This window comes from Chinchilla lanigera, unplaced genomic scaffold (assembly GCF_000276665.1).
Source record: "Chinchilla lanigera isolate Chin_1 unplaced genomic scaffold, ChiLan1.0 scaffold00013, whole genome shotgun sequence".
Classification (NCBI taxonomy): domain Eukaryota; kingdom Metazoa; phylum Chordata; class Mammalia; order Rodentia; family Chinchillidae; genus Chinchilla; species Chinchilla lanigera.
Window position 1 is genome coordinate 7,208,421 of NW_004955414.1, and position 17,075 is coordinate 7,225,495.

Consider the following 17,075-nt stretch of genomic DNA (forward strand, 5'->3'; position numbering starts at 1 on the left):
GGGCGCGCGGCGGCGTGGCTGTGCGCGCGCCCTCGCCTGAGGACATGGAGGAGGAGGCGGCCGCCGGCGTCCCCGGGGAGGAGACGGAGGACATGGACTTTCTGTCGGGGCTGGAGCTGGCCGACCTGCTGGACCCTCGGCAGCCGGACTGGCACCTGGAGCCCGGGCTCAGCTCGCCGGGGCCTCTCTCCTCGTCCGGCGGCGGCTCGGACAGCGGCGGCCTCTGGAGGGGGGACGACGACGACGAGGCCGCGGCGGCTGAGATGCAGCGCTTTTCGGACCTGCTGCAGAGGCTGTTAAACGGAATCGGAGGCTGCGGCAGTGACAGTGGCGGCGGGGAAAAGAGGCGGAGAAAGACTCCCGGAGGAGGCAGCGGTGGCGGCGGCGGCAGCGACAGCAGTCAGGCGGCGACAAAGAGTCCCCGGAAGGCGGCGGCGGCCGCAGCCCGCCTTAATCGGCTGAAGAAGAAGGAGTACGTGATGGGCCTGGAGAGCCGAGTTCGGGGGCTGGCAGCCGAGAACCAGGAGCTGCGGGCCGAGAATCGGGAGCTGGGCCGGCGCGTCCAGGCGCTGCAGGAGGAGAGTCGCTACCTACGGGCAGTCCTAGCCAACGAGACGGGACTGGCGCGCCTGCTGAGCCGGCTGAGCGGCGTGGGACTGCGGCTGACCACCTCGCTCTTCAGAGACTCGCCCGCCGGGGACCATGACTACGCCCTGCCTGTCGGAAAGCAGCAGCAGGACCCCCTGGAAGAGGACGAGTCGGCAGGAGGAGTGTGTCTTCATGTGGATAAGGATAAGGTGTCGGTGGAGTTCTGCTCGGCGTGCGCTCGGAAGGCGTCGTCGTCTCTTAAAATGTAGGGTCAAGTAATCTGCTCTTTATCCGCGTTTACCCCTTTCAACTCCCTTACACCATGTAAAACACTTTAGTGGGACATCTTCACTGGACACATTTCAGAGGAGGAAAAAAGTAATATTGAATCTTTAAGTGTTTAGCTAAAAGCATGAATGTGACACTGTAACCAACTCCTAATGATAACCTGTGACTATTAAATCTCTCTGACAGTTTCTTTTTTAGGTGATTTCCTTCCTGCCAGGCTCCGTTGTAGGGGTTACAGAACAGTCGTTCCCGCCTCACAACCTGGTAAGGATCCATCTCTTCACGTAACGCTCATGCTCTGCTGCTTAGTCTACTTTAATGGGCAACATCTCAATTTGTGTGTGTGTGTGATTTTTATTTTTCTTTTTTGAAAGGTGGGTGGGGAATCTAATTTGGGCCCTGTCCACCCTGGAAACAGACTTGTGCTGGTCAATAATGTATTTAAGATGCTTCTTCTGGTTGAAATAGCTGTTAATGTGTCCCCTTGTTCAGACTTGCGTGTACCTAGCTCTTCTGTACCCAGTGTGGACATGGCCTTGGATGACATCGGTTCCAACTGTACACTGAAACCTGCTTATAGCGATACAGTTTGGAGACAGTGAAACAGGTGAAGTTGAATGGAAGTTCCGAGTTGTACAAGGTGCAAATTGGAATTCCAATTTTAGAGCAACTTTTCAGAGGTTGACAATAAGTACTTGAGGCATGCAAAATGTAACAGTTGCTTTGCTGGAGATGACAGGAATCTCTTAAATATTCAAGAATGCTTTTTAGTTTTCAGTACACCATATAAAAAGTACAATCTTCAGAGTAACAGATTTTAATATCTCACCATTAGAGAAGTTGCAAATTTACCTGTGAGACTCTTGTGTTTTAGTTAATTGGAGGAAGAATAAGAATGACTAATGAAATGTTTCCTTGAGGACCAGCACAGTGATTACCCTATCACTGAGTATAAATTGTTGGACACGTTTTTATGTTGTATTGACATTATAGGTTAAATTTATGTATGTATGATTAGATACTGAAGGTTGTGAAATGTGAATGAAAACGTGTAAAGTGAGGCTTCACAAAGAATCCTATTCTCTGTTAATACTTTTAAAAGTATTTTCCCTGTTTAAAAATACTTTTTTGAAGTTGAGTGGTTCTGGCCACTTAATGGAATGACTGATGTTATTTTTCCAAAAATGGAGCGTATTCTTCCCTTGCAGTACGCTTATGTATTGTCCACTTGTATAAACTATGATGTCCTTCTTTGTAAGGGGCATTACGAAATTCTTTGTGAAACATCACTGTTTGATAAAGTATATACGTATTTAGCATCCTTGTTTTTCTTTGTGCTAAAGTGGATACAGCTGTTGGGGCAGAAGAGACGGGACCAGCTGCTGGCCACATTTCCTGCTTTATTTTAAAAGGTAGTATAAGAAATGAGGAAAAAGAGGTAATATCAGGGCTTCTGCTGTCTTTTATTTTTAAAATGTTCGTAATTGAAAAGTATTTTCCAGCAGTCCAAAGATCTAAGTTATCTTACACATAAGATGTTTTATTTTGTTGTTTGGTTATGGAAATGGAATCCTTGTTCTTGCACAACTGTAAATGTTTTGTTGCTAGATAATACGACTTGAGACCTAAATTGGTCTCTGGTTTCCAGTGCATCACAGCATATTTTGTGAAATCATCTACTGCACTTGAGCATGAATGGGTAATAGCCAAACTCACAACCTGGAGTGACGAACTTGCTTATACCTAAGGGCAAGAGCAAGCCCCTCACAATGCAGCTGCATGGATTTTTAGTGCCTACTGAATTATATATATATATATACATATAAAAACCAAAAGTAGTTGGAAGAATTATTTGAAATGACTAATTTGTGCTATCTTTATGAAATATGTTAAATGTAGCTTTTTGAAACAGAAGCCTTGAATTGAAATTTAACTAATACTTGAACATTTTTGTATATATTTCTTTGTATATAATTTTGTGCAGTACCAATGACAAAAATATGGTGTCATAATAAAACCGGGTTTGTTGATCTTTCAGTAATGGGCTCAAAGAATTTATTCATCTCTAGTATGACATTGCAAAATAATGGGTGAAAATAGCAGAAATTACTGTTGTTAATGCCGACTATGGGTCTTGAAAAGGTCTGGAAGCAGTAACTTTGTTTCTAAAAATTATATCATTCCCTTAGAATATTTTCCTCCTAATACCACTGCTTTTCCTGCATTATTTAAATTTCAGGGCCAAGAAGAAACAGTAGTCAGAACTTTCTGAATTGGGATGTTTTGAAATTCCAAGTATAGATTTTTAGAATGTCATTTTATAAATGGCAGTTTGGGGAAGTAGATGATTTAAGAACTTTCGAAAATGGTAAGATTAGTATGATCTGTTTTTAAAGCTGCTTTGTTAGGTTCCTTGTTTTATTAACTGTGTTCTCTCAGTTTCCATTTCATTATTTCTTTTCTAGTTTTGGTGACTTAGTGATTTTGTCATTTTTTTACATCAACTCATGGTCTTGTTTTTACATGGTAATTGCATGTATTTAGGACCTATCAGGGGCTAATCTGGTCATATTTATGTGTAAGCACATTTTACTGTAAATGTTTGAGTTTCTGAATTTACAACAGATGTTTATTTCAGTATGTAGTAAACAGAATCTTAAAGTGTCCTACTCACTACTTGTTAATTAAAAAAGTTATGATTAATATGAAACTGTTGTCTTACTATTTTTAGAAAAGTGTGTTCTAAATGATTAGTATTTGGATAAAAGATTTCTGGAATATAAATAGATTGTTTTGAAATTTTCAGGTTTGATTCTGTTTAATGGTTGAAAACAATTTAGTATTTGGGGGAACCTTTTCCTTTTGCGTAATTGTGCCTCTGGTTAAGTGATATAGAACTAAAAACACAGCTTTTTTAGTACTAGTCTTCCTATGGTGGCAGGAATTCATACATTAATTGAACTAACACAACATGTTGACTTACTATTTCTGTCATACCAACTTAACTGTTTCTGCACTTCCTGGAGCAGGGTTAATTAAAAAGTAACACTTTTTAAAAAATATAGTCACACTTCTGATATATCCAGCAAAGTGTTCGAAATATTTTAAATATTTGTTCATTTTATAATCACTAAATTAATTTCTCTCTCTTCTCTTTGAACAGCTTAGCAGTATCTGCAAAAACGAATCTTTTCCTACAACCTGTTAACTGACTGGACTGATGGTAACAAAGTAATTGTGGGAGCCATGTCGGTCAAAAATTTGGCATCTGCTGAAAAATATGAATGCCATTTTTCAAGTTCCCAAATTACTTCTATACTGATTTCACTTTCCAGAAATGGAGATATGAAAAGATTCTGTGGAATGCTTGAAAGACTTAATAGAAATACATGAAACTAAGTTAATTTTGGAACAAAATTACACTTTTTTTTTTTTTGTCTTTCATGGGAGTGATATTCAGTTCTTTGCATATCTTTTAAAACTTGTGACCAATGGAGAAGAGAATTATAGTATTTTATCAAGAAATAATAGATTCTTGACATAACCAAGAGCACATTCTATGGAATTACATTTAGTGGACTAGAGTTACATAAATAGGCCATCAGTGATGACAAAGCATATTATGAGTTTGTATTTATTTCCTGGAACATAAAAGCTAATTTGGAGGACAGACAGACACCTTGTTGCCGAGAATATAAAAGTTAATGTAAAGTCCTTAACTATAAAGAACAGTCTTTTAAAAGATGCATTGATTTGTCTGTACATCCTTTGAAAAAGTTGATTGTGATAAGATGTATGAATAGTTAATTACAGTTTAGGCTGACATTAGGCTGTGTGGATCCTGAGGTTTTGGCCTCTGAGTAATTGACTTGGAGGTTAATGGTGTATTAGTTTCCATATTAAAGTTTCTCTAGTGTTATGTAAGGACCTTAGTACTGTGGATGATGGGAGTGGTTTTTTGCATGGAATATGGTTCCAGTGAAATTTTTTTTCTGGTCTACTACAAGTATGGAAAAAACCTGAAAACTTTGGATTGGATGTTAGGAGATAGCTCTTACTTGAAATAACTATACATTTGGTTTTATATGAAATTCATTAAGTCCACTCAGTTTCTTAAAATCTGAATATATTCAGTGCCTGTGAAGCCAGGCAGCAAAGAACATCCCCACTGGCTTATACTTAAGTAGCTGATGCACCCACAATACAGCCAATTCCACCACTATACATTTGATCACAGATAACCTACTACTTTGATAGAACACATAATTGCTTTTCAAATGTCATTATCTGTTTTGAGCATTTTTAAGGTACAGATTAAGATCTTACTAATTTAGCCAAATTTCTAAGATAAATTAATCTATTAGTCTTAAATAGGTAGGAAGATGTAAGTTTTTTTCCCCAAATTATCAATACAGATTTTGAGACCCTTCTAAATGTACTTTTACCGTTTTTTTTTTTTAATTGAGTTGCCACCTAAGTCAGAAATCAGTAAGGGGAGGTCTTCCAGTAGAAATGTTCAGAGTGTCTTGTTTGGCCAGCACACTTTTCATGTATTTGAATTTGAATACCTTTGTAGGCTCAGCATTCTTCCAGCCACTCCTTTGTTATAATACCCTAGAATTTTTGTTGACCTAAAATTACTTGAAAACATGTTGCTCAGTTTTCACAGGAACTAAGAAAATGTAGTCACTACTTATTTTTGGAACATTGTGTAATTCTATACATAAAAGTTTGAATTTTATTGGTAGCCCAGAATGTGTGGTGCAAATTCTCTTTCATGTATTCCCACTGAGGTCAGTTCTCTAGACCCTTCTGGCTCTTGGTGTACTACATTTTTGGAATAATGAAATATATTACTATCTCAATTATGATATGAACCCTTTTTTAAAAATCTTATATGACTATACAAAGTGAACTGTAAAAGTTTTGGTTTGTCTATTGTGACAACTGAAATATTAAAAATTATTTCCTAACTGATTGAGGCAGTGTTCTTTAGGTCTAGGTCTTAGCTATAAATGACTGAGTTGTCATGCAGCTCAAAGCAGGTTCATATATGTTGGATCTGCTTTCTCACAAATTTTGGTAGAGATGTAGTTACAGACCACAATAACTTTATCCACAATAAAGCTGGTTTATTGTTTAAATTGCCCATTTCTATTAATTTGAAAAGATGATTTAAGAAACATGTAGCAGAGAACAGATGTTAGAAATCTTTTTCGTTACAGAAGCAATGCTTATATCCATTTACAGATGGTATGCTCGGGAGTAAATATTTTGGGAGTATTTCAAACAGCTTAGTTATACCATTGGGTTTTCAGTTAATCTAAGTTGGTTGTATCATTATGTATTCCTAAGGAGTCCAAGTCAGTAATCTGAATTTATTTTTGAGGGAATTTTTAAAATGTGATAAATAGAACTCAATAGAATGTAGCTGAAATGGACAACTTTGAACCAGAGCCTTTATCTTGGTATCTTAGTTTGCATATATACATATATTTGCTTTTTCCTTAGCTGTGAGAGTCAAACACATTTATTATAGAAAGATTGGAAAATTACAAATAAAGCAAAAAAAATCACCTGTAACTATAACCTAGAGGATATCTACAGTAAACATTTTGACATATCTTTCTCTTTGTGCATATATTAGTTTGGTAGAAAATACATGTTATGTGTCTATTGAAAAAATAAATCTTGTTTTCAGAAAAACTGAAAATTTGTTAATTTTACTTGAACTTTAAATCTCTGGCAGCACTGCTTTATTTTTTTCTAATCTTGCAAAGCTGCCTTTTCTGAATTCTTTATAGAATATTAGGTAGCATAATATTAAGATAAGTCACTATATTTGAGAGGACTAGGTAAGATGTACTCATGAATATGATACAGGAAGATAACTTAAGATTTTGTTTTGTACTCTTCTGTGGTGACTGGCTTTCTTAAAGTGTTGATCTAGACCAGTGCACTGTCTGCTACCGTAGCTGTGTATTCCCATGCGGTTGCTTAAAACCTATATTGCTAGTGCCTAACACTGACTAGCTACAAAACATTTCTGTCACAGAAAGTACTGTTGGACAAGGCTGATTTAGACACTGCCACAAAAAAGAAAGAACTAGGATGAGAAATGTTTGGAAAGAGGATATAGCAGATCACTTCAAAAATTTAAATGACCTAAGGAAATGAATCCATAATATATTTCAGGAAGTAAACCAGGAACAACACAAGGGATATGGCTATTTTAGTACTTGGTTTGTCAGGTGCAATGTTAGCAACTTACTATGCAATATCTGCCTTCAGTGAGGTTACTGATAAGGGTACTAAGTGTTTAGTACCCAGATGTTAGTGTCTAATATCATACACGGAAAAAAGGCTTATGTCTGTGATTCTAAAGAACTGTCCTAAAATATCTGGAAGCTTCAAATGGACTTTGTCTAAATCTTATAAAACTAGAACCTTCCAAGGATGTAGATTGGGTTGGTCTCTTGTGAAGGTTATTAAATATATTCTAGGATTTTATGGATTAACAATCTTATGTAATACTGAGCTGAGAAAATGATGCATATGTAAATTTGCTATATTGACATCTTTTTCCTTTCTGTCTGGCTTTGGGAAGTCATCAGTGAAAGCTGCTGTATGGTTAGCTTTTCCTTTTGCATTATAAACCAAAATCAATGCCTGAAGTAAAGGAGTGGCACAAGCAAGATGGAAAAGACAGTGTTGAGCAAACTACAGAGAAATTAGGGGTTTTTTTTGTTTTTTTTTTTGGCACAGTGCTAGGGATTGAACCCAGGGCTTCATGCATGGGAGGCAAGCACTACCACAGAGGACAACCCCTGTCTATGCTTGTTTAAGTGATTAGTTTTTACTGAGAGTTAGCCTTTTGTTGCCCTATGTAGCCTTGTACCTCATGTGTTAAATTATAAATCTATGTTTATTTTTAACATTAGAGACAGGTTATTTTCAGTTTTATTTTTATATACATATTTGTTTAAAAATCAGTTAATTTCTAGACCTGGTTCAGGCAACTGAAGAGCCTTTATAAGTAGCTTATATTGTCTAGACCCAAGGTACGCTGCAAACACAGTCTGAAGTAAAAAGGGAAATAACATCTTTCTAAAGACAGGCTTGGATATTCTAGTCCAGTACGTTAAGATGTTTCCTTTCTCTGGTAGCAGGGCTGTTTGGTACCTGTAAGAAAACATGGAGATATTTCACTAGAAAAGACTTGTATCAAATGATGAACCTCTGTACAATATGTATTTATCCTAGAAGTCTTAGGATAAAACTAGCTAAAGTTAAGGTGATGCTACTCTGTTCATTGTCTATTAATTCTGGGTTATTTTTTGCACTCCTCCAGTTCACCTCTGGAGGGTCATACAGAGTAGTTTACTGGTATGAGTTCAACAGAGAATAACCACAGTTATTTTCTAGTAGCAGGCTTATAGCCAGACATTTTCTGATGAAAATTTGTTTTAGTGCAAGTGCTCAAACTCTGAAAATCTGTGTATAACACAGCATTCACACTAGGCCTACTATTGTTTGCAGTTTTGTAGTAAACATTCAGTATGCGAATTAAAAATACTAATTTGAATTACACTCTTAAGAGGCACAGTGTAATATGGTTCTAGAGCTGTTTTCAATTCTTAATTAGTAAGATTTGTTTACTTACAATAAAAAATACCAAGTCTTTTAAACTTCTAATCAAAAAAATAATATTGGCCTAATGCCTTAAAACAGTGGTGGCAAGTCTATGGAATGTTTGCAATAGTTGGCTGTTTATCATTGAAAACTCTAAAAGGTTTGCCCTCACTGCTTTAGAAGTTGTTTTAAATTCCAGTTTTTCTACGTAGTCACATATGTTATTGAAGGTTCTTCAGTCATAATGAGAAAACAATCTTACCTGGCTGCTAGGGTACCATTCACAGGTATAGCCAAGAAAGTCGGGTACAGACCACCAAGAACTAAACCAATCAGTCCAGCCCGTGTCAGGGTACAGGTTTCACAATTCAAATCACCTAGGAAATAAATTAGTTCTCTTAATTTATGGTCATGATAGGTAAGCAAACATGATTTAAATATAAGATCCACTTATATTTACTACAGGTACTTCAGGCAATAATGCAGCAAATGCAAATTCTATAAGTCACATTCAAAGGCACGGCGAGGAGGTGGGAGTAGAGTTCAGTGATAAAGTGTACCCTCAGCCTGTGCAAGGTTCTGGGTTTGACCACCACATCCAGAGAAACAAAAAAAGCATTACATGTGTGGGTAACCTAAAATTGCCAAGAAAATCTAAAAACATTTTAGGAAAAAAATTCTCTAATTGGTTCTGGCCTTGGGTATAATAATCTCTCTAGACTGCTTCTAGATTTCTGCTCTTAATTTGCTATCAGCAAACCTGGGCTCATATTTTCACTTAGTTTAGTTATTGGGCAACAGATTTCCACTGATTGTAAAAGCTCTTTCTATCCTGGTGATGGGAATCCAGACAAAATACTTAGGGTTAAATCACATTTAGCAACACTTAACAAAATAAAATTTAGATGGGCTGCCCTCAGTTCCCATGGTAATATGTTTTAAGTCACTGGTCAAAAGTTGTGTGTGTATCTGTGTGATCAGGTGTATTTGTAGCAGCACAAATGGTTAATTTTTTATAAAGCTTATGTATGCATGTAGTGCTTTAAGAGATTTGCTACATAGAGTCTTATTCCCATAAAATATTTTATCCCTTTATACAACTTCTCTATAACAATAACAGCAAAAAGGGTGTAAGCTGCAGTAAGCTTTTCGGCTTTCTTAAATTTTAAAATAGCCATTACTGAGTGCTGATGGAAAGACAACTTAGATTAACGTATTTAGAAATGCTGTGTATGTTCCTCTTACTTGCTTGGTAAGACCCTGCTAATAGTAATTAAGTTACCATATAATAGCGAGGCTAGCAAGATTCAGTTTTATCCAAACACTGCATTAGAACATAGCTGTTAGATATTAAACCTTAAGTGTTAACATTGCCAATAACATACCAAGATAAACTTTGGTGACAATGAAATAGAATTTACCTGTACTCAGAGGTAAACTTACAAAACTTGTGTAAGAGGTACTTGCTGACAAAAATGGGATCACTGCCATTGGTAAGCCAGCAGCTATACGAGCCTTTGTCACATGCAAGATGCGCCGAAAAAGACTGTTCGCTATTAGACCACAGAAAGCAGCATTAAGTCCAATATATGCTGAACCATATTCAAGTAGATTCCTGAGGGTGAGAAAAAACTTTTGGTTCTACTGTGTAAACAAACAAATGTTACAGACCTTAACAGGACTTTGGGAATAGCTAAATACACATCTACTCCTTATACTTCCCTAACATTGAAACCTTAAGTCATGTTTTATATCCAGAGTTTTATTCTGAATTTGGTCAGTGTTCAAGGGTACAGTGATAGATTTTGCTAAACATGTTTTGTGTAGCAGGAAACAGCTTCTGAAAGAGTCTGAGTTTGATGGTTCTCTTCAGAACTCCCATAATACCCAATGCTTACCTTTCAGCACAATACATTACAAGGTGGTATTAACTTATAACCATTGATTTACATGTCAGGCTTCCCTTCTTGTCTATAAGCAACTTGATAACAGACATGAAGATGTCTTAGTAACAGCTACCACAGAAAGTGTTTTGGAGTGAATGTGTTTCCCTTTACTCTTCCTTGAAGTGTTAGTGTCAGGATTTGGAGATTAGGGAAGTACAAACATAAAAGTGATATTCTAACCTAGGTACTTTATCATATCCATTGATAAAAGATAAATTGGTGTTTCGAGACAGTGGGAGATGGTGACTTTAAGCCAATTTATATAGGAATATATAACTTAGGGTCTACGTATTGTTTAATTCTGGGTACTGAAAATACTGACTGCACTTCAAACTTTTTCAGCCTATTTTTTTTAGCCATTTTTTGTTGCCATCTGGAATGCAGGTTACCTCATAAATCCATTACTCATGAGTACCCAAACTATGCTATGTAGTACCCTCATAACTAGTATAGTTTACACTATATTAGAAACAGCTTTCCTAGGAACTCCTAGTTAAGCTTCCTACATTGTGTAAGGTGTTACTTTTCTTCCCTGTCATTTCACTCATGGAGCACCTATGACCTGCAGTACAGTTGGTGCTAAAAGCACAAAAATTCTTTTACCTTCAAGTTTTCAAAATAGAGTATTAGAGAAGAAAGACTTGCAAACAAGGTATAGCAAAAGTCTATAAAAGATGGTTCAAGAACTTAGCGTATACTGTACAAGATATTTAAAGTGATGAGGACTTAGAGAATTACCAAACAAGAACCATGTAAATGTGAAAGATCTGTGGTTTTTCTTTGGGGGTTGAGGGCATGGGAAATTTCAGCATTTCCTCTGAAATGCTGCATCCTCAAAAATCATGTGAAATACATACTATCCCCATTTTAGTCATAGGAACCAATGCTGAGAGAGTACAACTACAACCTGAAAAGCACACTTTGTTGTTTCCCAGCCAGGTTTTAATTTCTTGTGGATAAAGTTAAAATTTTTGGTAATTCCCTTAGCACAAAATCATTACTGCCAATTTTCTAGCAAATTCTATGGAACTAGAAAGAAAGTCTGGCTTGATGTACAAGACCAAATTTAACAAATAGCAGTGAATTACAAGGCAGATATAATTGTTCCTTAGATCAGAAAATTAAGTTTTTGATAATAAAAAGTTTATATACTCAAGAATATATCAAGTAACTATTAAGTATGTCTGATAATGCAAGAAGAGATGAACAAGGATAATGGATATTGTTGTGCCAATGTTTGAAAGCAGTTTATTAGCTGTAAATTGTAACTTTGTAGTTCCAGCTCTCTTCTTAGTACTCTTCTAAATTGTTGACGACTGAGTGGCAGCCTGCTTCTTCAAAGTTGGCACTATCTACTCTGTTTCTTGTGTCAGTCCTTAGGTTCTTCCCTGCCTTGCTGGTTTGGAAACACAGACCCTCTTGCTTTTAAGTTTGTTATTTACTCAACAAAACTGTGTGTGTGTGTGTGTGTGTGAGAGAGAGAGAGAGAGAGACACACACACACACACACACACACACACACACAGAGGGTATAGTGACATACAGAGCTTTTAGAATCTCAAGTTCTTAACTTGTTCTTGGTTTCTAGGTTCTGTGTTGAGATGGTAAGTAATAGCAAGACTGGAATGTGTGCAGTGTTCACACCTGAAGATGAGTATACTTCCAAAATGTATTTCAAATCTTTCCTCTTCAACTACCAGCGCTCTATCCTCTGTACTCACCAGGATAACTATGGCAGTTTTTGTACTGGTCTTCCTTTTTGTATCCTACCTTACATCTGCCTTCCAAATGAGCTGGAATATTCATTAGAAAAGTTACAGTGGTATCTTGATATGGTTATTAACTGGTTCCAGGAGATGTGACAAAGTCCAAAACTGATGAGTAGCAAACAAATTTTTTTTTGGCTGGAAAGGGTAGCAAATCATAAGGCAATTTACACTACGTTCTAGCTTGTGTTAGAGTAATAAACAAGTACATTTCATGTCAAAATGCACTAAGTACCAAATACCATAAACTTCAAAGCAGTTGATTACCAACATATAACACGTTTATCATATTTCCTGAAACTTTTTTTTCTTATGTGTACTTATCATTTACTAACACTGGTTCCTCAAATATAAACTCTTTGGCCCAAGCACATGGCATTTTCTCTGCTTGAGAAATTGTTCCTCCCTTTCTGGCAGCTGGCCTCTTTTAATCCTAAAGGCCTCAGATTTTCATTTTAAATGCAACCTAGTTAGAAATTTTACTGTTTAAGGAGGTCTAAGAACACTTGTAGAAGAGTGCTATAGCTGCCTCTGTTGTCTTCAGTTATGAGTATGTTTCCATGTTTTCTTTTTAATAATATCTTAAAGATCTTCAGCCATAATCCTATTTCTCTGAAATTCCCTGTAGCCATGGTGCTCTTTTAGACAGGCAAGCATACTGGTAGGCATGAACTGAGGAAGACAAGAAAGGAACTGTTTTTTTTTTTTTTTTTGAGATGGGGTACTCACTACATAGCCCTGGCTGGCCTTGAACTCTGAGTGATCCTCTTGCCTCAGCCTCCTGAATGCTGGGATTATAGCCATGCACCATGGCCAGTGAAAATATAATTTAAAATTGAAAGTTTTGTTACTGAAATGGGTTCATGATATTTATATTCTACTCCAAGCTGATCGGAAAAACAATCATACAATTAAGTATGTCCGAAGGCATGATCTTGCCTCATCTTCCAAAATGAGATATGGTATCATCAAAGGAAGAGAAAGACTCATTGTCTTTTGATATCTTGTTTGTACTTAGCCAAATTTGAGTTAAAAATCCAGTTGGTAAAAGATATCCTTAAGGCATCTTACCTGTCTGTTTCTGGAAGTTGGTTAATTTTTCTGGCTATAATATCAGTTAAGTTTTCCTTAGTATCATCTGGCTTGTGATTTTCCATCTTGAGCCTTAAAAAAGTAAAAATACCATTTTTCAATAATGTATATCTATAAGAACAACAATTTAAGAATGTTTCTGAAGACCATATTCAATTTTGAAAGAGGTATAGATTTGGTTCATAATCTGCAAAAAAAATGCATATATAGAATACAGAAAAATGGGCCGGGGGTTTAGCTCAGCAGCACAGCGCCTGCCTGGCAGGCGTGAGGTCGTGAGTTCGATTCCCAGTACCAGAAACTGCCCCCCGCAAAAAAAGAACACAGAGAAACAAAACAAGCAAAACAGAAAGCACCCCAGAAGCCTTAAGTGAAACCAGAACATAAAAAGCAACACATAAAAATTTCCAAGAACTACAGAATCTTAAAAACATTTCCTGAACATGGTACAACGGCACTAAACTATTAAAACAGAACGGCTGATCAGTAGAAATCATAGAGAAACCAATGGGAGAAAATGTTGGAAAGTGACAAAGTAGTTAGTACCCAGAACATATGCAGAGCTAGAAACCCAAAAAGAACAAAAACAAAAAAAACCAATGTAAGCACAATTAACAAAAAGTTCTGAAAAGGCACTTTACAAAGACGTTAAGTAGCCAATAAATACAAAAATATGCCCAACCTCATTATATTTGGGCAGATAAAAGATCCCAATAGGCACCCATAGGTTAGCTAAACTTAAAATCTGAGTTTCAGTTGGAGTACTGGCAAGTATTTAGGGTAGCCAAAGCACTCACGTGCTCTTGGTAGAAGTGTAAATTGTACCTAAAATGGGTACAACCACTTTGGAAAATAATTTGGTATTACCTGTTACGGAGAACACATAATGGGCAATTTTACTTCGGAGTTTATTCTGTCTAGTAGGTGTGTCCAATCTGTGGCTCAGGCTTCGAGCCCTCTTAAAATGTTATAATAAAAAAAAATTTTAAAAGGAAGTTTTGGGCCTGGGGATATAGCTCAGTGGCACAAGCGCCTGACAAGTGCAGGGTCCTGAGTTAAATTCCCAGTACCCCCAAAAAAGAATTAAGGGGAAGTTTTGCTACCTATGTAAACTGTAATATATTTTATATATGGCCCAGGAACACCAAAAGATTGGACACGTGAGAGTAAGGCTCAGGAAACTTCCCCCTAAAGAGCCAAATAGCAAGTATTTTAAAGTGTATGGGTACACATAGTCTTGAAAAAATTTAGAAATGTGAGAAAAATCGTTCTTGCCTGTCCATATAAAACAAGTATTAGACTGGGTGTGGCATGGAGTCCTGTAATCTATTGAATTCTGCACTATATAGGGGGAATGTCAGTAGAGGAATGAGTAAATGAGTTTTAGCTTAAAGACTGAGCTCATTAGATTTCCAGGTAACAGTTAAAGGGTTTACTGTCTTAGTTAACAATATTTACCTGCCACAAGACTAATTGATAACTCTAACAAATATTTATTGGATAGTTGTTTTACATACAGGAGCCATTTGAAAAATGGTGAATGCATTGAAATTCCATTACCACTATACTTAAAAATAACCGAGTAAATATAACTCAGGTTTAAAAAACTCAGGTCTGCAGGACTCAAATTTTTGAGGGCATTTGCATTGACTAACAAGGTATACACAATCTGCCATAGCTGGAGCACTGGATTATTTTTGTATGTGGGGTACAGGAATATATATGTAATCAAATTCAGTCTACACTATGTGACATCAGAAACAAATCACTTTCTTAAAATGTCTAACCCAAACCTGTCACTACTTCTAGGTTCTATGCATATTGGTGAGGTTCTTAGTTCTATGAACTAGCCATTTGCTCTATTAAGTTACCCTTAATTCAGTAAAACTGGCCACGAGTTCGAGGCCAGCCTGTACTACATAGTTTAGGTCAGCTTCAACTACTGTGTACACGTATCCAGACCCCGTCTCAAAAAACCACAGCCAAACGCAAACACCTTCACTACAAACTTGAAATTTTGAAACAAAAAAAAATTTTTTGTATTAACTAGCTCATATCGTTAGGTACGTCAGTGACGTAGACGATGGGTTCAATGGAGTTTATAAAAATTAAATTTAGCCAAATTTAAATTAAATTTGTCCCGTGTAAACTGGCAGTAACTTCGGGGTTAAATCTAATTGCGTAGAGTCCTTATACTGTGTACTGTTTAAAGTACTGTTTACTTTAAATACAAGGTCATTCCTTCCAGGGTGGAAATGGAAGAAATGCTCTGCACCATGCTGTCAGCTTCCCTCCTCTGTCTCATTTCTGCTTTGTCAAAAAACAGCGTGTTACTACCCGGTACTGTTGACCCCGCGAGATTTACTTCACCTTATTCCGGAATGCTACCACCTTAGACTCGCCTCCCGCGTTTCTCCTCCAGCACGCCGCGGATTACTGCAACCTTTGCTCCACTTGCCAGGGTGCAGCCATGTTTGGGTGACACGTGACTCCGCCGCTAATGCTACTTCCTGTTAGGGACTTCCGTCCGGGCGAGACCTGCGGGTGTAAACCTGAAGGTTTGGCTGTGGCAGAAACCATTTCACCCCTCCCGCCAGCCTGTAGAAACTGTGCAGTTTTGAGGTATAAAATGAGTGACGTTAAATCCGACTCTTCCATCTGAAAATCTACCGAGGCATGTTACTTCCTGCTCGGTAGAACTCTGCTCCTGAAGTTGGCCTCCTGAACTCTGGTTAAAAATAAATTGGCATTCGGTTCCCGGTACCAGAGAAAAACCAAAAAAAATAAAAAATAAAAAAAAAAAATAAATTGGCAAGGAGATTTCCTTGCTCCATCATTTTTCTACTGTTTCGTGGCTCTTCATTTCTGGGTACCCTGCTATGATCTGGTTGATTGCCCCGACATAATCTGAGCAACTCAAAAGCCTGGTTATTGTTTGTTTTGCTTTGTTTCCTTTTAAGGATTCCCTGGTGTCCTCCCATATATGGCTAATTTCAAGGCACTGTCGGGTGAACGTTGTAACAGAGACACTGTCCAGAGGGAGCCTGGGGCCTCCTCCAGACTGTTCACATCACCCCAGCCTGCTCATTTTTAAAGTAGGAGGGGAAACAATACTTATTTTCTTTTGTAAAGTTGTGAGTATCTAATAAAAACGCTTTCCAAGGTTGCTTTGAAAATCTTTGAACTTTATCAAGGGAGAAGGAGGCATTCAAGATAAAAGGAAGGCCTTCACAGGCAAGGTAAATAGTATATAAGAACCCCCTCAAATTCCTTGTCTCAGAGGTATTTACTGTATCTGCTAGTATTTACTGTATCTGCTAGCATCAAATAATCTGTAGTTAATGAGCCAGAAAAGCTAAGTTCCTCAGGTTCTTAAGTATAAAGTTAACCTATTCCCTAATAGGAAAGTTTGTGAGATAAGTGCAGAAAAAGTTTGGAAGAGCCAACTTACTTAGATGCTAATATTTTGTGTGTGTGTGTGAGTGTGAATACCTTGGGTCCTAATACTGTCTTTCATACTTTTGTTTAAATTTTTTTATTTTTAGTATGTTTGCAGTACAGAATTAATCATGGAGAGTTGGTACATGTATATAATGTCTTAATTCTTTTTACGTCGCTTATACTCCTAAATCTAATTTGATGTTTTAATGGTTTGAAGTGAATTTTGAAATTAATAAATGTTCTCCATGTGTAGACTCTAGCATGCCATTTGTTGTAGTTTTGGGTTTTGCAAGGGGAAACAATACAATACAGGACACTTAAT

The 17,075-nt window shown here is 37.2% G+C and overlaps 2 protein-coding genes across 7 annotated transcripts in view; one reads left to right on the plus strand and one right to left on the minus strand.

Moving 5' to 3' along the window:
* The window catches only part of Crebzf (CREB/ATF bZIP transcription factor), a gene marked incomplete in the record, with an annotated part of 22,809 nt that extends 18,187 nt beyond the window's left edge, over positions 1-4,622 (plus strand). Inside the window, 4 exon segments of one of the 4 annotated variants that reach the window (XM_013511856.1) lie at positions 1-853; positions 1,063-1,140; positions 2,220-2,288; positions 4,040-4,622. In XM_013511856.1, coding sequence (XP_013367310.1) covers positions 1-853; positions 1,063-1,078 — 869 coding nt within the window. 4 annotated transcript variants of the gene reach the window in all.
* Positions 4,623-5,987: 1,365 nt separating this feature from the next.
* Positions 5,988-16,079, minus strand: Tmem126a (transmembrane protein 126A). Of its 3 annotated transcripts, none has more exons than XM_005379781.2 (5): positions 15,704-16,079; positions 13,292-13,384; positions 9,930-10,123; positions 8,771-8,885; positions 5,988-8,058 (listed from the first exon to the last, which is right to left on the minus strand). In XM_005379781.2, the coding sequence occupies exons 2-5, from the start codon at positions 13,375-13,377 to the stop codon at positions 7,866-7,868; spliced, it is 588 nt and encodes a 195-aa protein (XP_005379838.1). In that variant the 5' UTR covers positions 13,378-13,384; positions 15,704-16,079; the 3' UTR covers positions 5,988-7,865. The 3 variants fall into 3 exon arrangements, with proteins under 3 accessions (XP_005379838.1, XP_005379839.1, XP_005379840.1); XM_005379782.2 differs by having other exon boundaries at positions 15,683-16,077; XM_005379783.1 differs by lacking the exon at positions 15,704-16,079 and adding an exon at positions 12,225-12,358 and having other exon boundaries at positions 13,292-13,378.
* Between the last annotated feature and the right edge of the window lie 996 nt (positions 16,080-17,075).